The sequence below is a fragment of the Genypterus blacodes genome, unplaced genomic scaffold (genome assembly GCF_046128005.1).
Source record: "Genypterus blacodes isolate CSIRO-AG114 ecotype Tasmania unplaced genomic scaffold, CSIRO-AGI_Gbla_v1 ptg000003l_1, whole genome shotgun sequence".
Classification (NCBI taxonomy): Eukaryota; Metazoa; Chordata; class Actinopteri; order Ophidiiformes; family Ophidiidae; genus Genypterus; species Genypterus blacodes.
In genome coordinates, this window is record NW_027466817.1 from 3809404 (window position 1) to 3832716 (window position 23313).

General features: G+C 41.2%; 2 protein-coding genes and 1 pseudogene across 2 annotated transcripts; all 3 read left to right on the forward strand.

The window, feature by feature from the left end:
* The first annotated feature begins 1981 nt into the window (after positions 1–1981).
* On the forward strand, positions 1982–9980 carry vwa7 (von Willebrand factor A domain containing 7). Its single transcript, XM_076144533.1, has 17 exons — positions 1982–2442; positions 3374–3649; positions 3733–3966; positions 4787–4883; positions 5702–5839; positions 5945–6140; positions 6225–6394; positions 6827–6939; positions 7064–7180; positions 7269–7466; positions 7649–7781; positions 7904–8056; positions 8146–8238; positions 8319–8608; positions 8759–8895; positions 9012–9171; positions 9289–9980. The coding sequence occupies exons 2-17, from the start codon at positions 3407–3409 to the stop codon at positions 9850–9852; spliced, it is 3036 nt and encodes a 1011-aa protein (XP_076000648.1). The 5' UTR covers positions 1982–2442; positions 3374–3406; the 3' UTR covers positions 9853–9980.
* A 707-nt stretch (positions 9981–10687) lies between these two features.
* LOC142992244 (sodium- and chloride-dependent GABA transporter 2-like) lies at positions 10688–14440 on the forward strand (annotated as a pseudogene).
* Positions 14441–15759: 1319 nt separating this feature from the next.
* On the forward strand, positions 15760–23199 carry LOC142992253 (sodium- and chloride-dependent GABA transporter 2-like). The gene is made up of 14 exons (XM_076142627.1): positions 15760–16150; positions 16231–16365; positions 17032–17172; positions 17417–17495; positions 17642–17774; positions 17859–17993; positions 19069–19172; positions 20079–20203; positions 20284–20396; positions 20480–20617; positions 21623–21725; positions 21815–21915; positions 22275–22445; positions 23101–23199. Exons 1-14 carry the CDS (start codon positions 15973–15975, stop codon positions 23197–23199), a joined length of 1755 nt encoding a protein of 584 aa, XP_075998742.1. The 5' UTR covers positions 15760–15972.
* The last annotated feature ends 114 nt before the right edge of the window (positions 23200–23313 follow it).

Sequence of the window (23313 nt, forward strand, 5' to 3'; positions counted from 1 at the left end):
GAGATGTTATGATGGTTTAGTATATTATATTATCTAAATACAGCCAGTTTGCATTCCATTATAAGCTTCTATACCGGAGCTGTCCAAGGTACCATGGTCACGACAGTAGGGGCTCTTTACCTCTTTGTTGACCTTTGACCCCGTCAAGCTCCAATTCATTTCTCATACAGGAGAGATACAAGTGTATTACCTTGGCTTTACCCAGACAAAGTAGATCATTAGATGATTGAAAAATCATCAAAACTGATATGATCTGGTCAGCATGAATCCAGACGGTAATCCAAAATTAAAATGAAGTAATTCATCATCAATAGTGACTCAGCACTCAGCACTCATGCCAGGGTTTATGTGATTCACCCAGCACTTAATTAAATACCATAAAGTTGCTCTTAACAACAACAATAACAACACCTGAACTGACTTACTTTGGAAGAATTAATTTTGATCAGGAATCCTTCAGGGAGCAAATTTGATTAGATTAATGAGCTGTGGAAATACATCATGATAATCTATCTATCTATCTATCTATCTATCTATCTATCTATCTATCTATCTATCTATCTATCTATCTATCTATCTATCTATCTATCTATCTATCTATCTATCTATCTATCTATCTATCTATCTATCTAGCTATCTATCTATCTATCTATCTATCTATCTATCTAAACCAAGGAGAGCTTCTACTCTTTAGATGTTTCTCCAATTCTCTCTCTTCTATTGTGTAAATCTAGGGTGACTTGATTTTCTCAGATCCATGAAGAACTGACAGATCCTCTTCCATCTCGTGCATCTCTACAGGCCAACTCAGTCTCCAGAAATCCTGTGAAGCTGTGATCAATTTCCACAAAGGATACACATGTAACACACCAGCAGTAAATGAAGCCTCAAAAAGTACAACAGGGTTAAACTAAAACTTGACAATACACCCTGCACAAATGTCTGGTCAGTTGGTGGAAACGTTCTGTTTTCTGCTGCAGCTCCATCTTGTGGGCAACAGTGACAACAGCAGTATTTTCAGTTCTGCACAGCTTGATTTTTGCCATGTTTATGCCAACAGCATGAATATTGTTTTTATCTGAGGCGAGACAGAGGACTTGAATGTGTAAATGTCAGGGTGATGAAATGATGAATGGATTTATTGAGGCACAAGTAATGCTGATCATTCTGATGTTCAAAAAGCTTCTTAAATGTGTGGATATGCAGCTTTAATGTTTCATATCACCGTAAACTGAAACCCATTGAGTTTGTGTGTGTGTGTGTGTGTGTTTGTGTGTGTGTGTGAGAGAGAGATTCTTATGCAGTTGAAGGGACAGGCTGAGATGTTACCGTGGGAACGTGGGTTGTGGGAATCTACAGGCTGCAGCAAAGTGTGTGTGCAGTTGAGACAGGAAACATGCAGTAACCCCATCTGCTGGCTGAAGAATGCAGGTGTAGAGGAACAGCCTCACACAGTTCCCTCTATCTAGTCACTAGATGGAGGGAACTGTGTGTAGATTCTAGTGTGAAGCAACATAAATATAATATATAACAAACATGCCTAATATAAGTTGTTTATGTAGCAGCATGAGTGTCTAGTCCAATCTAATGTCTCCTTCCCTTCCTGTCTCACTTGACAGACGGATCACTGTGGTTATGCGTGTTTTCTTCCGTTTGCTGCGTGGTTTGCAACTGCAGCACCAAAAAAAAACTTTCCAATCTGTTTTTCTCCCCTAAACTAAAATCTTTGTAGGTTTAGTGAAAACAAAAGTCCAATACAGAGAAAACTCCTCTCAAACCAATAAACTAAAGTGTTACACTGAGCCTTTAGCGTTGGGTAGCAACTGATGCCTTTCTTTGCATTGCTGTAAGACACACGGGTAACTAAGGAGAGGAGAGGGTGGCAGTGTTTGCAGGGCTGGAAAAGGGGCTTTTGGGGGGGCGGGGGGTTTAAGGGGGGAAAAGAGAGAGTGATGGATAGAAGGCAGGGGGTTGGGGAAGGCCTAAGTTGAACACCATGGCTGGTAATATATGCAAGTCTATTGTGGTGAGTCAATGCACCGTGCACTAATGGGGCAGGGGGGGAGCTCAAGCAGGCTGTAAGGTAACTATGGCGGGACGTCTTCTGCTTGTGCCCCCCTTCACTATGATACACAGCCACAAAACCACTCAGTGTCGCCCAGGCGCTCATCTGAGATCAACAACCTGCTTTCAAACTGTTTGTCATCTTTCTAACTGAGGAGTTTGTTGGAGGCGCAGACAAGGGAAGAAGACTCGACGGCACTGTGACTCAGACACGAGTGGTGTGTAGGTGTGTTCTCCTGCGCTGACAGGTTGTGGTGAAAGTCTACGTGGTCAGAAGAAGAGCGACTGTGTGTGGAATTCCTCTGCAGTTTCATAACGGTGACACTTCAGCCGTGTGCTGTGGTGTTTGAGCAAAGTGTGAAGAGAAGATGAAAGAAGGTGAGAACATTTTTTTTATATAAATGACCAATAAGTGTAATATGTTGTCACTGCTGTGTAACATGCAAACTCTAATTAATGCAATGAAATAACATTATAGACAATTTTTTTTGCTGAATTTTTATTCATTAAGCACTAATTTGTGGAAGAAAATGCAATTATCAGCAATAAACTATATGTTATAATATTGCTGTGTGAAGATGTGACCATTAGTTAATGCTTACCATAATGTTAAACTGTACATAGTGTATTTCCTCGAATGACATAATGTATCAAACAAGGAGTATACAAACAAAAAGACTGCATACGTAAACTTCTTCTATATTTCAATACATAAGTGTCAGATTTGACATCAGTCCTGCAGAGCTTGTGAGTGGAGGAGCCTCTGCCCTCTGCAGTTTCTCAGCTGAAAAGACGCCGTGCCAGTCAATTAACTGACCGACTGAATGAGTGACTGGCTGAATGGACAACAACGGGAGAGGAGGGGGCAGTTGTTTTTTTTGTCTCAGGGCCCGGCGGCCCGTGAGAACAAAACCAAATGATCTCATCTGAATAAAAGCGACGAAGAACAATGGGGGCCTCTGTACGGGCAGGGCTGTGAGACAGGCAGGAGGAGGAGGTGAAGGGGTGAGGGAGGGGGGGATGACAGAGATGTACACGGGGTTGATAGGTGCAAACTGATCAAATTAGTTTTAATATTCCTTCTAATGAAAACAGGCTTGATAATGGATTAAAAATGTATTTGTGTTATATTGTCCTACCTTTCATTTGAGATGAAATTGTTGGTTAGAAGTTATCCTGTTAATGCGACAAGACTTGCTAGACATCTTGAAAGAAATATTATAGATTCAGTTCTCCATGCAAACACCTCGGAAATGACTCTTGCTAATGAATAAAGGGTTTTTCTTAGATTCCACCTTCCTGTATACAGGTATGATGTGATGTGAACCCATGTGATGACGTGATGTCAGGTGGTGGAGGAAGACTGTGGGGAGGGAGTTGGAGGCAGGTGCACTGGTTTGCTCTTGCTTCCCTCCTCTTCGCTGCGCCATGTGTGGGATTCCTCCCTAACTTTTGGTCTCGAGTTTTAACGCTGTCCTTGGACTCGCACACGCACCAGTACATAACGGAACGCGCCATCCTCAATGTGACCCTGGAGACTTTAGAGTCCACCAAAACACACCGACTGAACCACGCAGAAGAACAGGTGAGTCAGTGTTGGAAGAGTTATGAAGTCAATTATAGTTAACGTAAAAAGAAATTCAAATTAAAAGCCAGTGTCCTTCCTAGACCAAACTGGGCCGTGGTTTCTGGAGAGCAGTGGGAGAGGTGGTGAAGTCCAACGCAGCCATGGACTTCCTGAGCTCCACCAGATCAGACCCAGTCTACCACTTTGACTCAGAGAACGTGGACAGCGCCATGGTGATGCTGAGGCAGTTCTGGGATCAGACTCTACTGTCAGTAAGAGCCAAGGAGTACCAAAGTGCCCGGCGTAGCTTGGGAAAGCTGTTTCACTCCCTGCAGGTACAAATTCAGAGTACACACAGGACAGCTGTAATGTTATAAGTAACAAAGTATATATTCCTGAGTTTATTCAACCTTATGTCACCCTTGCACATGCGGATCTCTGGTGCAATTGTAAAGGGTAATAGTAATAATAGATCCAAGGCACAACACATGTAGATCAATTCTCTGGTCTTTGTTAGTGGTAAGCAAGTCTTAACACGGGGGTCAAGTAGCCTGAATGGTTAATCAAACTACAATCAAATATCTAATATAATATTCCTCTACCGCAAAATATCATAGAAATACTAGTAATAATACATTACAGTGAAATGAATGGACGACATTTGGTGACTTGATACTGGGTCAGATATTATACATGTCACTGTCCAGAAGTTATGTGTAATGTGCAATGTGAAGACTATTTGCTGTCATGGATACTGATAATGTGCTTGGAGAGTCATGCTATGTTGTAGTGTGCCAAAAATGTAAGACATGGAGAACTGTTTATCCTGGGACAGATGGCTCAAATAAGACAAAACAATAGCTGGCCACTGGTGTTCATTGTTAATAGATCATAAGCTCAGGTTGATGGGCTGTCAGGTCACAAGGCGCTTTTGTTTCATTTACTATCTTTGTGTGCTTTCATTACATCATCATAACATCCATTCGATGAGTGCTGAACTTAGTAAAGTTAGCAGGAGTTGGGACTTAGAGTTATACAGTTTGTATGCAAGATTTCATTTAATAATTGTGTTTTCACTGTGATTAACAAGGCTGACAGTGATAAACAAAGTAAAATAAGTGACATGCATAATCGGTCATACCTCTGTTTTGGCAGGACTTCTACAGCCACAGTAACTGGGTGGAAATGGGCCAGCGTTCCATTTATCTCCACCTGCTGCACCCTGAGGAGCCGGCCTTCCCTGTGGCTAAAAGTAACTCACATTCACACCTCTGTGATTACACTGCTGCACACTGTCACAAGAATTTAACAACTAAGCATTACATATGCATGTGTTGGTTAGTTTCACAGGAGCAAATGTGCTTCAGATACAACCAGGGGCAGGCTTTGTGATGTCGGGGTCCGCGGGAAAAAGCGATCAAGAGGCTATTCTTTACTGCATAATGGCTTATAATGTACAGACTAATACAAACTTTAATATAAATAATTAGTGATTTCTGACGCTGTTAAAAGTTTCACAGCATGAAAACCCAACTTTGCAATCACAGTCTCTCAAAGATTTTGGATGGAGAAGGGTAATAAAACAAATATAAACATTATGTAATATTTATCTGATCTCAAAATTCTTGTAATATTTTCATCATAATGATTATAATAATGTGTATTTTTTGGGAGCCATTGAAGTAAGCACCCTACCTTGCTAAATAGTAAAGTCTGTCTGTTGTCACATGAGGAAGGGTTAATGACAAACACTCTCAAAACAGTTTCCCCAACTTTACTCAGAGCATGCTTACCCACATGCGCTCCCCTCTACTGTTACACCCTTGAACATACACAGCACACTGGGCTTAAAATGCAAATATTAGGCTTCAGACTTTGAACCCAAAGGCCGAGCTGAAGCCAGTCAAGATATCAATGCTTGCAGAACATCATAGCTCAAAATGTGGTTAGTCAATTGCATCATGTTGCCTAACATAAAGGTCACAATGAAGCAACAACACTGTGTTCCAGTAATAATCTGGAGCTTTAACTCTCCTCATTGACAAACCAACTCCTCCTCTCTGCTCACAGATGATGATCCCACCTGTATGGAGTGCTTTAGTGCCACCTGTCGAAACAACCTCATGCCCAGACTGACACACAGGCACACACAGGACTCCCAGCTGCTCACCACTGGCTACTTCAGCGCTTTCCCACCAAAACCACAGGGTGCGTCACTGTGAAAACCCTCTGCTTCCAACAGCAACCGGTAATAATAATTACAATTTCTTTTATGCTGCATTCAGAATCAAGTGGTGGTTATTTCTCTCTCAGGCAAATGCAGTCATGGAGGCATTCTGGACAGCAGCCGCCACATGGGGGCCAAAGGGGGCATCAACAAAGACAGCACCTCACCTCTCTTTTCCCCTCACCATTACCTCCACGTGGAAGCTGCTGGCCTTGCAAATGAAGCCACCCTGACTGTATTGAGAGACCTTCGAGACACCGTGGGACACATGAACTTCCTCAAGTAGGTCTTACCCACATCATGGGTTATATTCAACTCAAGGCTTAGATTATGTATTGATTTTGTATGTCTTACTTTGTTCAACAGGCTCTTCAGCGTGAAGAAGGCCCCTGCATTAGTCTTTGTCATGGACACCACCGGAAGCATGTTTGAGGAGATCACTGCTGCTCGTCGCCGTGCCCACGCCATCATCCATCGTCGAGCTGAAGCGGCCGAGCAGCCTGGCACCTTTCTGCTTGTGCCTTTCCATGACCCAGGTAGGGACATAAAAAGTGCACACACTCTATCTACACCTGCTCCAGGCTCTGCCTCTTGCCAACTACGTCCTGTTGTTCGATTAGAACTTAGCTTCTTGGTGCCTACTCTTGTTGTTGTTCTCTCTGGACTAGATCTTTGCTTATACAAATCAAGGTTTTGTATACCTTTGTTATGCCAAGAGGAATCCAGGTATGAGGGAGGAAACAGGTGATTATTGCATAATGGGCCTGAAGGAGATGCAGCTACAAATTCTTTAAATCTTTAAAGTATTGAGCACAACAGGGGTTATTGTGTACTCGGAAATTGTGGTTGGAAGAAAGAAAATATGAGAGCACAAATAGAGGATGAAGTATAGCAAGACTTGGCTTCCAATTTACACCAAGCTAGTTAGCTAGGATCATACACATCAGCTGTTTTCACCCTGTCTTCAGGGGTGGGACCAGTGTACGAGACTGACGACCCAAATCAGTTCATGTACCACATGGAGAACTTGATGGCCTTGGGAGGAGGAGACGAGCCAGAGATGTGTTTCTCTGCCATTCAGGTACATGTAGTTGTATTTTTGAAACGCGTTGTTTTCTCCTCCAGAGTGTGCATGAGCTTGTGAGAGTTTATGCACAAATATGCTTATTCATGATAACTTGTAATTTGGGTGTATATGTTGTCAGCTGGCTCTCACTCACAGCCCACCACTGTCAGAGATCTTTGTATTCACCGATGCTTCCCCTAAAGACGCCCACCTGTTTGAGGCAGTGAAGGCCCTCACGCTGGAGAAACAGAGCAAGGTCATTTCATGCTTTTACATTGAAAACAGGCTGAGCAGGTGTTTTTTTGGCGCTTTAACTATTGTTCTTGGTTGATTTTCCCACACAGGTGACATTTCTTCTAACTGAAGACCCCAGTCACACCAGGAGGAGGAGGAGGAAGAGGAGCAGGGAACCATTGTCCCCTGGGCGTTTTTCTCTCTACTCTTCCTTGTCCTCTGTGTCAGGAGGACTGACGATATTCACCACCAACTCCGACATCCACAGGGTCTCTGCCATAGTAGAGGATAACACAGCTGCTGACAAGGTACTGCTACAAGGTCGTTTGATAGTACTCTCAACAGTGTTATCACTTGTCTAGTTTCCGACTTCAACAACTACCTGCAAAAAGTGTGTAAAGTGGTATCATCCATTTCTGGTGCTTAGTTTGATTACTCCAAAAGGCTTGTTCGGCCGTCATGAGTGCACCTCTTTCTCCATACTGCCCAGGTGACCCTGCTCCATGTTGAGAATGACAACAATGTGAAGTCTCCTTATTCCTTCAGAGTGGACAGCTCAATCAAAACCGTCACCCTGCACATCACTGGCACCCTGATAGACTGCAGCCTCACAAATCCTTCTGGTAAACTAAAGCTGTATACTACAGTCGACAAAAATACAACTGAACATTTTGATGAAGGCTCCGCCCCCATTGTCACATTTTTTCTCTTTATACAGAAATGATTTGTTCTCCTTTTTTTCCAGGCATTAGTCAGTCTCTGCTGAGTGAGAAAGGTCCTCTGGCAGAGTTGGAGCACTTTGAGGGTTTGTGCCGCATCAGTCTGCTCTCTCCTATAGAGCCAGGCCTGTGGAACCTGAACGCCAGGAGTCATGGACCCCTCACATTCAATGTAATAGGTAAAGGACTGCCTCGGTTACAGAGAATTGCATTAATTATATGAAGAATGAGCAGGAAAAACACATTTTCATTTGTCCTCTCTGCACAGGTGACAGCAATGTAGACTTCTTATATTATTTTGCTACCGTAACCAATGAGACACACCCAGGTCTGGCCAGAGTGGAGGGAAGTCCAGTAGCAGGTGAGTGAATGAGTTCGCTGATCAGATGTCATAACTCAGTGCTTAAAGGTTTGTTCCTAATATGGGGTTTAATTTCCCAGGGGTCCCGACCTTTTTAGTGCTGTCTGTCACTGGCCTGGCTCCCAATGAGGAGGCATCTTTCAGTCATGTGACCCTGCTAGGATCCAACGGCGAACGTCTCAAGCAGGTGTGGTTGAACTCGTCCTCCTCGACCTCTTCATCGTTTTACTCTGGGGAGGAGCTGGTCGGCTGGGTGGATGCTGTTCCCCGAGTTCCCTTCTGTGTCCGGGTATCGGGCCAAGACAGCAGTGGAAACAAGCTGGAGAGGGTTTCCACAGAGATGATCCAGCCCACGCGTGTGCAGATACAGGTGTTCCAAAAATTGCACAATCATATCGTCTTCTATTACAATTGAAACTAGCTCCACTTAATCTTTTATTCTTAGAATGTATCTTCTATCAAAATCTCCTGCCAACTTTGAGTCCACTGGGTCACTTATCAATGTGTCTCTGTCTCTCAGGTATTGTCCACTCCTCGCTTGGTACCTGGACATAGCACAATGGTGCACTTTGACATTCTGAACCACGGCCCTGCTCGACTCTTTCATCTGACCGCTGATGACGACCGGGGATATCTTCATCACAGAGGACCTCACAGGTAAAAGCTCTCATTCGTTATTTAAGTATTTTAAGTAAACAAGTCGATCATCACCATCTGTTAAGGCCTCATGGAGATGAATGTGCACATGTCCTAATTGAGTTTCTGTCCCTCAGCTTCCCTGTTGCAGAGCAAGGATCTCTCCGTGGCCAAGTGGACGTTCAAACTCCTGCCACAGCTCAGGCAGGAGGGACTGTCACCCTGACATTCACCGTGCACGCACTTGACTCTCCAGACTCAAATTATGCAGTGGTCTACTTGACGGTGGTCCCCCCAGTGAGCTTCTTCATTAAACATTAACTGTATCAACACGCACTGGAGCCTAGTTTTACTGTTGGTTTGGGACATTTCAGTTCAGAGAGTTCATTCCGCTGACATCACTTTCTTTTACAGGACCCTGACACATCTCCTCCGTCCTGCACCATTACCAGGGTTCAGTGGCCCTGCCTTCATGAATGCAACGAGTCTGCCTGGAGTGTATTTATGGCAGTGTCAGACAGGGGACGTTCTGGCCTTGCTACCCTTCAGCTACAGAAGGGTGAGGGAGTCCTGACACTATTTCACAGTCCCCCACCTGGAGGGGACAACCTAATAGAAGCTGAGACTGGCTTTGATAAGCACCAGGAAGACAAGGACATGGCAATCGGTGGGAGCCACCATCACCACCATCATAATCACAAAGCCAGATTACAGAAAGGTGACCCTCCTGTGAATGTGACAGAGTGGGTCCAGGGTTCATCTCAGCCACTATGGGTTAGGTACACATCTAGCTGCTGCTCTCCTCAGGCGGAGCTGCTGGTGTGGGATGGGGCCGGAAATATGAAGCGCTGCCCTTTGTCCTCTGGTCAGCAGGGACAGCGTGGAGACAGGATCACAGAATCCAATGACACAGGAAGGATTTTACCCACAGGCATCATTTTGCTGTTGTTGGGCTTGTTGTGGTCTCCTCTGCTTTAGGTTGATGTGATTACAAATGTTATGCAGATTGGAATACAGCAGCTGCACCAAAACCTAAATAAAGACATGAAGGCACTTAGACTTCAAAAGGCTTGATGTCACATTTTCTGCAGTGAACTAGATGATAGATAAATAAATGAATTTGTAATGTCAATTGTATTTGAGTCATTCAGTTTTGTCTTTCTTACTGTTTAAGGGGTTCTCGTTTCTAATTTTTCACTGCACCTGCTAGAAATCCTCACAATCATGGCTAGAGGTGGAGAGAACAAAATGCATTTTGTGCAGTTTAACTTTAAAGCAATATACATTTTTTAATTATAAAAGAAAAAAACTTATCAATTAATTATTAATTTATTTGTTGATATTTTTGACAAAAATCTAAAGAAAATGGAATCTATAAACACAACATATACGTATCAAGTGACCACAAGTGTTACCAATATTGGGGGGAGGGGAGGGGAGAGGGGCTCCACATGCTAAACATACAGAACTATTTATATTCTTACAACCTCTGCAAACTACAGTAGGTGTTTGTTTGTTTTTAAGTATACAGGTTTCTCTACACACTTCTCTGAACATCAACTGTAGAAAGTAATTTCACTATGCAGAGGCTTCAGGGTCATACCAAACACAAAGAATGTTTCTATGCAGTTCCTGTCTTCTACTTCTACTTATTAACCTGTTAGGCAGTTGCTCATTACACCAACACTGGAACACCATGTATAAAACCAAGCAGAAATAGTTCTACAGGAAAATTGGGTTCATGTGCAGATATGGGGATGTGGAAGACAGAGACAGAAAGCACAGAGAGAAATGGGCAAACAAAGGCAAAGGTTGAGGAGAGAGGACATTGGGCCAATAACATGGAGTTTCTTCTGGCTGTAGCAGGGACGATTGTTGGGCTGGGGAACGTCTGGAGGTTTCCTTACCTCTGCTATAAAAACGGAGGGGGTAGGTATGGTGCTCACTACTATTTATCCCCACAAAATAGAGTAGAAAAAGAAATGCATCCTTGTATTTTGTACATTCAGGTGCATTCCTGGTGCCTTATCTTGTATTTATGGTGACGTGCGGTGTTCCCCATGTTCCTGTTGGAGACCAGCATAGGACAGTACACCCAAGAGGGGGGCATCACCTGCTGGAGGAAGCTATGCCCTCTGGTAGAAGGTGAGTCAAGACAGTTGCATTCTTATGTTGATTTATAACAGAAAGTGTGTATAGAGTAGTCTTCGATAAGGCCAAAACTTAATCTACAAGCCATTCAAGACTCACTAGCAACTCACTATTTTGTCCCTAAACGATTGCTGGTTAGGTGCATGAGCAGCAGCAAGAAAAATATCAAATCTGTGACTGATCTTATAGACCAGATTGATTAGATTAGAATTTTTCATGTGGGAGAGCTTCCTTACATAGATCATTGAAGTCATGCCAATCTTGCAGCCGTACTAAGGAGTTCTCTGTTGTTGTTGGTACAAAGGCAAACGGAGGTCACTGAAGTAACATATTTTACAAGTTACAAGTATATTAACATATATCAATGATGATCATTGCCACTAAACTGTTCGTCTTGAGTAACATTTTGAAGAGAAAGACAATGAGCGAGTCTAGTTTATCACACTGATCAGAAATTTGTTTGTGAAGCATTTTGGTGAAAAGAGTTTTTCCTTTGCAGTCGATGAGTAGTTTTGTCTTTTTTCTATGCAACTCATGGTTCTCAATCTAACACTGCAGGTATCGGCTTTGGCGGGCTGCTGATCCACTTGTACAGCTGTATGACTTACATCATTATTCTGTCCTGGGCTTTGCTTTACCTGGTGTTCTCCTTGAGCTCACAGCTGCCCTGGGCCAGCTGCAACAACGACTGGAACACAGGTGCAGCACAATAAGTGTCTTCACATAGCATTTCTGGTAATGATCTAAAACAGAGAATATAATATTTGATTTTATGTCAGGTTGAAACATCAACGATAAATACAATTCTCAATACCACAACATACAGACTGTATTGATCCTGTCATGTTACATCATGCTGTTTCAAATGTACAAGAACACCAATTCACTCTATTCAATTACTCTAATCAGATAACTGCGTAGAATCTTCAACAGAAAATTTCACCACTAACCAGACTGAGACAACCTCCGCTGCCACTGAATTCTGGGAGTATGTCTTTTTATCGACAACAAACCCAAGCATGTCAATCAAACACGTCCCTCCATATGGCAAAACTACTAGTAGCAACAACATGTCACATTGAAGCCTAGGTGGGAGGTGTTGTTGTGTCTCATTACTATGTGGGTCATCTGCTACTTTTGCATCTGGAAAGGGGTGAAGTCTACAGGCAAGGTATTAAATCCTAATAATTTGTGAATAAGTCTGCATGTACATGAAATACATTAGCTTGAATCATATTTGGTGGTTTTCTTCTAGGTGGTGTATTTCACTGCTACCTTTCCTTATTTGATGCTGTTGATTCTACTGATCCGTGGACTTACGCTTCCTGGGGCTATAGATGGAATTACATTTTATCTTCTACCCGATCCCTCACATCTCACAGACCCACAGGTACAAACTTCATCTCTTGGTGTATAACAGAGTTGGTTAAGGTGTACTTTGACTTGAAGTCATTTACAATGACACAGACAAGTTGAATTACTTTTATAAAAAGCTTCACGTCTTTAATTAATTAATCAAATTAATCAATCCTAATTCAATTACTTCAACTTAGTCAGATCAACCTTATAAAAGAAGCAGTGAATTCTACCACATTGACCTCTAGTACTCTGCTTCAAGAAATATAATATATAATTTACAATAGTATGTTTTGAATTGTCTATTGCAGCAGTTTTGTGTGGGTAAACTAATTAATGCTGTGTCCTACTAGGGCCACCATTGAGAACCACTGGTCTGATGGTAAAATAAAGTCAAAGTGATACTCTTGTATGGGCAGGCAGGAACATGCTTACAATGGGAATAAGGCTACCAAACACTGGGCGTTTGTCAACAAACCACTCAAATACACAAAAGTAGCTCATTAAATGCATTACAGCAAATGTCGCATTAGATTGGCCATCAAGTTGCTGACCACAGGTGTAAGATATAGATGGCAACTTTTATCCATGCAACAGACCTTGTTGTGTTTGAACAGGTGTGGATGGAGGCTGGAGCTCAGATCTTTTTCTCATTCAGTGTGGGTGTGAGCTCCTTAACTGTGCTGGGCAGCTACAACACCTACAACAACAACTGCTACAAGTAAGCCTTTACCACAATAAGTCTGTCTGGCAAGGCGAGTGTGAGCCAGACACTATATCCACAGTTGTACAGATGCTGATCTGCTGCTTATCTTGCGCCAGATGACCCTTTCCATGGAGCCATTGCATTGTTCTTACGCCGTGATGATCAACAGTTTTACATCTACAAGTTACAAGGCAAACGTCTGAGAATGTTAATGCCAAAATGAATTCACACTATGTTTTTGTGTCCTGTAGAGATTGTCTGTACCTGTGTTTACTGAACAGTGGTACCAGCATTGTAGCTGGGTTTGCTGTCTTCTCTGTGCTGGGATTCATGGCTCAGGAGCAAGGCGTTCCAATAGCAGAGGTGGCAGAGTCAGGTAATGGAACCACCCTGGAGATGTTTGGATCAGTGCTAGCTGCTATAATAATAATATTGTTGCCTATATTGTTTTCTAGGTCCTGGCCTGGCGTTCATTGCATACCCACAGGCTATAGCCATGATGCCTCTGCCTCAGTTATGGGCCGTCTGTTTCTTTGTCATGCTCATTCTCTTGGGTCTGGACACACACGTGAGATGCACATGCACAAGAATTCTTTTTTGGACAAATTATTTGAAAATTACTCGACATCTTGTTTATTTTCCATATAGTTTGTTTCCATGGAAGTGGTGATAACATCCATTATAGATATGTTTCCCAGAGTAATGCGAAAGACAGGCATACGGGAACGTTTGCTCCTCCTCTTCTGCCTCATATGCTTCTTCTCTCAACTTGTCATGACTACACAGGTGTGTGCTTAGTGGTTCTTTTAATTTCAAATTTGTTATTTTTGTCGCATCTTTCCAGAGAGTGAAATGATATTAAGGTATGGCATTGAACCTCTATGATTTTTACATTGCTCCAACACCAGCTTCCAATTTCAAACATATTTGACTGATTACACAACGCTTTAGTAATAAAAATAGGTTTTAGATGATAAGCAAATATTAAACCCATTCACTAGCAGCTACAAATCTCTAAAAGTGCTAATAAATGTATTAGGCAATTGAGACAACTCAGAATTGTATATTTCTCTTAATTTGCAAGAAAATGGGACAACAGAAATTTAGTCTGTGAAAGCAACTTACATCAAAAAAAATCTCTGATCAATAAGACCTAAACCTTTGTCCTGCTTCCTGTAGGGAGGAATGTATGTCTTCCAGATGTTTGACTATTATGCCTGTAATGGAACCTGCATCTTCTTCCTTTCTGTGTTTGAGACACTGGCAGTGGGCTGGATATTTGGTGGGTATATGCTACATGACACCAAGTCACTGATACATGATACTGATTCTTTACATACAAAAAATAGATAAAAACATGTCAAAAAAGTAATATTAACAAAACGTTATATATATATATTTAAATCCTTTTAAAGGCACAGAACGTTTGTGTGACTTGCTTGCAACTCTAGTGTTTTGTTTTGGTAAGAACACCATAATGGTACTGTAGATTGTAACAACTCACAAGTTAACAACTGTGATGCACCCCACACTCTTTGCACTGCTTCATATTAATGTTTGACCACCAGCCATCACTCTCTTATTGCATTTTTCCATCTCTTGGAAAAAGTAAATGGCTCAGGTCAGCCACGAGTGAAATGGACGGGGAAGAGGCCTCCAGCACAGTATTGCTAGAAACTACTGCTGTGTACTGGAACATGGAAAGAAGGAAGGCATTTGTTCCTTCAAAAGTCAGCACTTTTCACACAGGTTGTAATGTCTAAGAGAATGATAGTCACGCTTCACTCAGACTTTATTTTGAATACTAGCTATTTAGACTATTTAATTCTTCCTTTACACCTCCATTTTCCCCTTTACATTTAACATAGCCATTTAAGACCCATCTTCCTGATTCTTTTCCCGTATAAAAGCTGTCCACCTAAAATAAATGGAGGGTCCTGTGTTGCCACCATCATATCTAAAAGAAATAACTATTATAACAATTGCAATATTTATAACATTATATTATTGTAGCCCTATAGAAAATAAGGTCATACGTAACGTTGATGTAGCCATAAGTAGATTAAGTTCATAAATAGTATTAATAGGATTCAAAGGAGAAGAACATTTAGTGTACTTGTATTTTGCAAAGTGGATGTGATTGAACTTGCACTGTATTTCTTTTTGAGATAAGTATTTGGGACTAAGATCTGGTAAAAAGAGGTAATATTTTTGTTGGTTTAAAAGCTACAAAGCCAAACCTTGAGGTTATTTATGTTTGTGTTGTTATATGTAATACTTAAATGTGTTTAAGGACTACAATTCATTATAAGGGCAAAGTCAAAAAAGTCAAAAACATATGCTTGAGAATCCAAACTAATGAATTAAAAAAATAAGATGAGACTAGAATATTGTCTGATCAATATATTCAGGTTACAGCTCCCTCAAATAAATGCCAATACAGGTTGGGGGCCCTATATTCTATATATAGTACATAATAAGCATGGATTCCTGCAGTTCATTCAAAGATCTGCAAGATTTTTGTCACATGACACAGCTGAGTCTTTTAAGAGTCCCCAGTTGCGCTGAGGAACACAGAATTTAATGTGGATGGTGTATGAAGTGTATGAATCCCACCTTGCGATGACCGTCTGACCTGACATGCACTTGCAACTGCTCTTCCAGGCCCCATGCACCTGTTTCAGACATAACAGTGGGTAACATAATACTGATTACACCTGGCCCTCAGTCTTCAATCCACAAAATTCATTCTCTACCTGGAAATAATTTACATCTCTAAGAACTAATTAACCTGTTAGGCAGTTGCTCATTACACCAACAATGGAACACCATGTATAAAACCAAGCAGAAATAGTTCTACAGAAAAATTGTGTTCACGTGCAGATATGGGGATGTGGAAGATGGAGCCAGAAAGCTCAGAGAGAAATGGGCAAACAAAGGCAAAGGTTGAGGAGAGAGGACATTGGGCCAATAAGGTTGAGTTTCTTTTAGCTGTAGCAGGGATGATTGTTGGCCTGGGGAACGTCTGGAGGTTTCCTTACCTCTGCTACAAAAACGGAGGGGGTAAGTATGGTGCTCACTACTATTTATCCCCTTCAAATGGCGTAAAAAAAGAAATGCATCCTAGTATTTTGTACATTCAGGTGCATTCCTGGTGCCTTATCTTGTATTTCTGGTGACGTGCGGTGTTCCCCTGTTCCTGTTGGAGACCAGCTTAGGCCAGTACACCCAAGAGGGGGGCATCACCTGCTGGAGGAAGCTATGCCCTCTGGTAGAAGGTGAGTCAAGACAGTCGCGCTTTTATGTTGATTTATAACACAAAGGGTGTACAAAGTAGTCTTCGATAAGGACAAAACTTAATCTACAAGCCATTCAAGACTCACTAGTAATTTACTAATTCATCCTTAAATGATTGCTGGTTAAGTGCATGAGCAGCAGCAAGAAAAAGAACAAGTCTATGACTGATTTTAAGGATCAGATAAGATCTGATTAGATTATGGTATTTTTCATGTGGGAGATCTTCTTTTTATAGATAACAGAAGTCATGTCAATCTTGTAGCCGTACTAACACCACAAGATTGACTTGTTGTTGATTAACTTGTTGCTATGTTAGCCGTACTAACTCTTGTTGTTGCTACAAGGCAAATGTCAATTTGACCTCTGTGATCTGGCATACAGCAAACGGAGGTGAGGTTATCACTGAGGTAATACATATTACAAGTTACAAGTTCATTCACATATATCAATGATTCATGAACACTAACATGCACGTCTTGAGTAACATCTTGCAGAGAGACAATGAGAAAAAAAAGTGTTTCTTACTCTGATCAGTAATTTGGATTTTATGTTTGCAGAGGAGATTTTTTATCGTTTTTCCTTTGCAGTCGATAAGTAGTTTTGTGTTTTTTTCTATGCAACCCATGGTTCCAAATCTAACACTGCAGGTATCGGCTTTGGCGGGCTGCTGATCCACTTGTACAGCTGTATGACTTACATCATTATTCTGTCCTGGGCTTTGCTTTACCTGGTGTTCTCCTTTGGCTCACAGCTGCCCTGGGCCAGCTGCAACAACGACTGGAACACAGGTGCAGCACAATAAGTGTCTTCACATAGCATTTCTTGTAATGATCTATAACAGAGAATATAATATTTGAATTTAGCCTATGTCAGGTTGAAACATCAACGACAGTTCTCAATACCACAACAGACAGACAAACAGACAGACTGTTTTGATCCTGCAAGGGCAATTGTCATGTTTCATCATGATGCTTCATATTTACAAGAAGATCAATTGTTTTCTCTTTTTAATTTTTCTCTCTACTTAATCAGATAACTGCGTAGAATTTTCAACAAAAAATATCACCACCAACCAGACTGAGACAACCTCAGCTGCCACCGAATTCTGGGAGTATGTCTTTTTATCGACATTCTGGGAGTATGTCTTTTTATCGAGAACAAACCCAAGCATGTCAATCAAACACGTCCCTCTATATGGCAAAACAACATGTCACATTGAAGCCTTGTTTTTTTTCTACTCTAAACCTTTCCGCCCAGACGGCGAGTCCTGGCCATATCAGGTGGTATTGAGGAGCTGGGTAGCATCAGGTGGGAGGTGTTGTTGTGTCTCATTACTATGTGGATCATCTGCTACTTTTGCATCTGGAAAGGGGTGAAGTCTACAGGCAAGGTATTAAATCCTAATAATTTGTGAATAAGTCTACATGTACATGAAATACATTAGCTTGAATCATATTTGGTGGTCTTCTTCCAGGTGGTGTATTTCACTGCTACCTTTCCTTATTTGATGCTGTTGATTCTACTGATCCGTGGACTTACGCTTCCTGGGGCTATAGATGGAATTACATTTTATCTTCTACCCGATCCCTCACATCTCACAGACCCACAGGTACAAACTTCATCTCTTGGTGTATAACAGAGTTGGGCAAGGTGAATGTTGACTTGAAGTCAACTTGTCTGGCACAGACATGTAGAGTTAGTTTAGGAATAGCTACAGTTTATCAATAAGCTTTAATCAGGGCACCAAACCCTCAGGGTCTATAATTTATCAATTTATTAATCTTGGGGAAATCGATTCAACACAGTCAGATCAGTCTCATAACTGAAGCAGTGACTTTTATCACATTGACCTCTTGTAGTCTGCGTCAAGAAATGTTCACAGACAATGATATACTGATGCATGAATGGACACCAAATGGGATAAATCAATGAATAACTGAAATAGCAATGTGCGAGTGTTTCTGTTAAACTTAGAAGAATGACGCTGTGGCCGAACCTGTGTGTAGCACATTAAATTACATTCCTGTCAGAAGAGTAACAAACAATATCGGTTTTGTTCTTAAACGTCTGTGTTGCTCTGCATAACTCTTACTGTCTGACGTCTCACTCTACTAGTGGCTGGCATAGTTCTACTCACATATTACAAATTAAACATTTAAAAACATTCAAATTAGTAATGTTATCATGTAACAAACACCTTTTTAACCAAAAGTATTTATCTTCAATGAACTTCTTTTAACTGTTTCAACTTTTCGTTAAACTTTTATTAAACTGAACTAATTACTGTTTATTAATCATCGTCATTATGTCTTTTTCTTGCTAAATGTTCACCAAAAACAACAACTGTCAACACCGAAATCATGTTATTGTTATTCTGAAAAACCCATAGGAAATTACCCACTTTGTTTACTGTTTTAAAGTCCTTAACTTTTTTTTAATGAGTCCAATGAAATGGGCAAGATGTTTTAAAGTCTTGTGTGGGTAAATAAACCAATGCTGTGGGCCACACACTCCTTAAAGGCAGAAATGTAACTCTGTTACTGCGAATAATCCAAATATACAGCAGCTTGTTAAATGCACTGCAGCAAATGTCGCATTAGATTGGCCATCAAGTTGCTAAACACAGGTGTAAGATATAGGTGGAAACTTTTATCCATGCAACAGACCTTGTTGTGTTTGAACAGGTGTGGATGGAGGCTGGAACTCAGATCTTTTTCTCATTCAGTGTGGGTGTGAGCTCCTTAACTGTGCTGGGCAGCTACAACACCTACAACAACAACTGCTACAAGTAAGCCTTTACCAGTGTTGGAATATAACAAATAATGTCAACACACATATAAGTAAATGCAGTAACTGAGGTTAATATAGTCTAGTAACCAAATGGCTGGCCCCGGGAAAGTCTGGATTAATACACACAAGCATTTACAGCGTCTCTCTCTCTCTCCAGGAGGGCTAGATAACACATATCTGCCAATAGGTGAAGAGGTCACTGTATCACTTCATCGAAGCTTCAAACATCTGTGATCAGGAAGAGGGAAGAGAGGGGGTTCGCATAGACGGGCAGTCAGGGGGAGCTTCTTCAGATCAAAGGGCTAATTACACTATACTGTTGTTCTTTAATTTACACAAAGAGAATTCTACTTTCCCCCACAGACATCTGTTCATCCCTCAGATTTGAATCTTAGCGCTGCCCCTCTTGAAGCTGGCTGACCAATAGATAACAGTTAAACTACATTGTCATCAGTGAATTAGAATATTATGTAAATGCCCTGTATATGCGGGATAAATAGGGCAGCACGGAGATATTTGATTGTCCTTCTTTGGTGCATGCCAGAGTTGGAACCAGCGCTGTCCAAGGTCTTATTCCAGTAAAGCTCTCCTGAAGATTCCAGTTCATCTTTGCCTCATCTTTTCCTCTTGATTCACCACAAACGAACACGCAGAAGAATATCAGAACGATTCTTCAATACCAGGATTAGTCTATCTGGCAAGGCGATTGTGAGCAAGACACACTATCCACAGTTGTACAGATGCTGATCTGCTGCTTATCTTGCGCCAGATGACCCTTTCCATGGAGTTACTGCATTGTCCTTGTGCAGTGATGATCAACAGTTTTACATCTACATGTTACAAGGCAAACGTCTGAGAATGTTAACGCCAAAATGAATTCACACTATGTTTTTGTGTCCTGTAGAGATTGTCTGTACCTGTGTTTACTGAACAGTGGTACCAGCATTGTAGCTGGGTTTGCTGTCTTCTCTGTGCTGGGATTCATGGCTCAGGAGCAAGGCGTTCCAATAGCAGAGGTGGCAGAGTCAGGTAATGGAAGCCACCCTGGAGACGTTTGGATCAGTGCTAGCTTCTATAATAATAATATTGTTGCCTATATTGTTTTTTAGGTCCTGGCCTGGCGTTCATTGCGTACCCACAGGCTATAGCCATGATGCCGCTGCCTCAGTTATGGGCCGTCTGTTTCTTTGTCATGCTCATTCTCTTGGGTCTGGACACACACGTGAGATGCACGTGCACAAGAATTCTTTTTTGGACAAATTATTTGGAAAATTGCTTATGACATCTTGTTTCTTTTCCGTATAGTTTGTGGCCATGGAAGTGGTGATAACATCCATTATAGATATGTTTCCCAGAGTAATGCGAAGGACAGGCATACGGGAACGTTTGCTCCTCCTCTTCTGCCTCATATGCTTCTTCTCTCAACTTGTCATGACTACACAGGTGTGTGCTCAGTGGGTCTTTTCATTTTAAATTGTTATTTCTGTCATGTTTTTTCAGGAGACTGTGATATCATATGATGGTACGGCATTAAACCTACAATTTTCACATTGCTCCAACATTCGCTTCCAATTTCAAACACATTTGACCATTTTGTTGCAAAGAAACAACTTCACCAAAGTGAAGAGTGCAGAAAAATATTATGCCATGCATTAGTGGTAAAAATAGGTTTTAGGCTATAAACAAACATTAAACAGGGCCGTCTCTTCAGGCTCTTGCCACACAGAGACAACACTAGTGAAATATACAAGGTCCAGGGTGAACCCCACCCTCGCCTGTTGACAGCTGGGATTGGCTCCAACCCATTACTAGTTTAAGCCGTGACAGATAATGGATGGATGGACTAGCAATTAAACTTCTCTCGTGTTAATAAATGCATTAATAGTTACAGTTAAAAGCATTGACCTTATTGTCAACTCAGAATCTTATACAACTCAGATCTTATATAGAACCTTATACTCAGAATCTTACATTTTCCCTAAATTTGATTTTGGGACATTGTACTTAACTGGGACATTCTACCCTTAATGTAATTATTAAAATTCTTCATCACCAACACAAGAGCAGATTGAATGGGATTGGTCTGTTTAGGTTCACACTCATGTGTTTTATCCGTTACAGTTAATTATTCAACACTTGTAGAATATGAAAATCTAAAGAAGGTTTAAGGTGGAAAGAAAAAGAACGAAAGAAAGATTTCAGCTCCTTTGTGATTTCAAAGAAGAATTGGATCATTGACCACATAATCACTCAGTAACGATACATGACTTAGCTTGACCATAGATTTCTGTACTATTAAGCCTGTGTAAGAGTATTGAAACACTTTTTGTCTAAATAAAGTCACACCTCTAAGGAATTCAATTTTGCATCAACAGAAATGTTGCCTGTAAAAGAAACTAACACCTAAAATATCTCGTGTTATTGAAACCTTTGTGCTGCCGCCTGTAGGGAGGAATGTATGTCTTCCAGATGTTTGACTATTATGCCTGCAATGGAGCCTGCCTCCTCTTCCTTTCTGTGTTTGAGGCACTGGCAGTGGGCTGGATATTTGGTGGGTATATGCTACATACATGATCCTGATCATTAACATACAAAATTGGATCTGGTTAAATATACATCAAACCTGCTTTCCTTTGGAAGGCGCAGAAAATATGTGCAACATCATAGAGGACATGACGGGTGTGCGTCCAAACCCCTTCTTTAAAGTCTGCTGGCTCTACCTTACACCCCTGGTCTCACTGGTGAGTGGGGCTTTTATTGGTGTATTGTAGTGTCATTCATGAAAAGAAGATTGTGAAAGTATTTGGTCGTTGTTGCCATAATCTGAACCTGAATATAAGGCAATCTTATCACACTTTATGGCTCTTTGTAATGAAACGCCTTTACAATTTAAATATCAACAATATCCCAAAGCCAACTACCAGACCATATCAAGCTGTGGTTCCCAAACTTTTTCAGCAGGGCCCAGCTTTTGTAGATACGAATATTTTCATTTGTAGTGTGGCACAAATAACTTTAAACACTTCAGAGGAGTTTCAGCCACTCGGAGCTATTTCAGTCTCTCATACAGTATGTCACACTGTTTTTATTGTTTCCTCAGGGATCTTTTATAGCTTCATTGGTCCAGTATCAGCCTTTGGTCTTCAATCGCTGGTACGTGTATCCAACCTGGGCCTATGTGTTGGGCTGGCTGTTCGCCCTCTCCTCTATTTTATGTGTTCCTGGGTGTGCACTGTTTAAGCTCTGCACTGGAACTGGTACTCTCAGTCAGGTAGGACAATTGTTTAATGCACCCTTAATGATGAATCAAAGGGTTGTGTTATTTTTCAGTATAATTTTTCCAAAAATCATTGCCATGTACATATACTGTAAGTCTTAACTGGATAATTATGGTGTTTATAAACTGATAAACCATAGGTGGGGTTACCATTTATATGGAAGCCGAACACAAGTGCTAAATGATGTTTTCTCCTATTGGTATCAATCCAGTTCCATGGAGGGATGAGAGCCTGTAGATTTTCAGTCTAACCAAACCCATCTCCAGCTCTTGCTTAGAATGAAGATACGCAGCCTCTTGGCCCTCCATGGCTTAATGTTTGACACAAGTATTAGCCCATCATTGAACTCAGCAGTGGATATCATCATTCTACCTGAGTAGATACATGCTTGAATAAACACATACCAGTTAGGGTTAATCTGGGATGTCGTGTTTAACCTTGTGTCCAATGTTGAATTGTTTAGAGATTATTATGCAGATACTTTTTTTCTTACTATCAGGGCGATGAGCCCCAATCTAACAACACATTAAACACACAATATGTGACTTGCAAAACAGAAGAATCATGTGCTTTGAGTCTCTACGTAACTGGAAACTTTTGGTGTATTGAGTTCAAGTTTATTGACAAAAATCTTTCTCTACCTGGTAGCGTTTCCATCACCTGTGTCAATCTCACTCCTCACTGGACCAAAGGAAAGATGCAGAGCTCATGGGAGGAGAAGATCTGGAAAGGGTCGGCACTAGTTAATAATCAGGTTGCCTGATGCTGATCTTAAACTGCATTTGTGTGTCCAACAACTTCTTCATTCACTCACTGGAAAGGTGGAATGCAGTGGCCAAAGAGCAATTGTTAAATTAACAC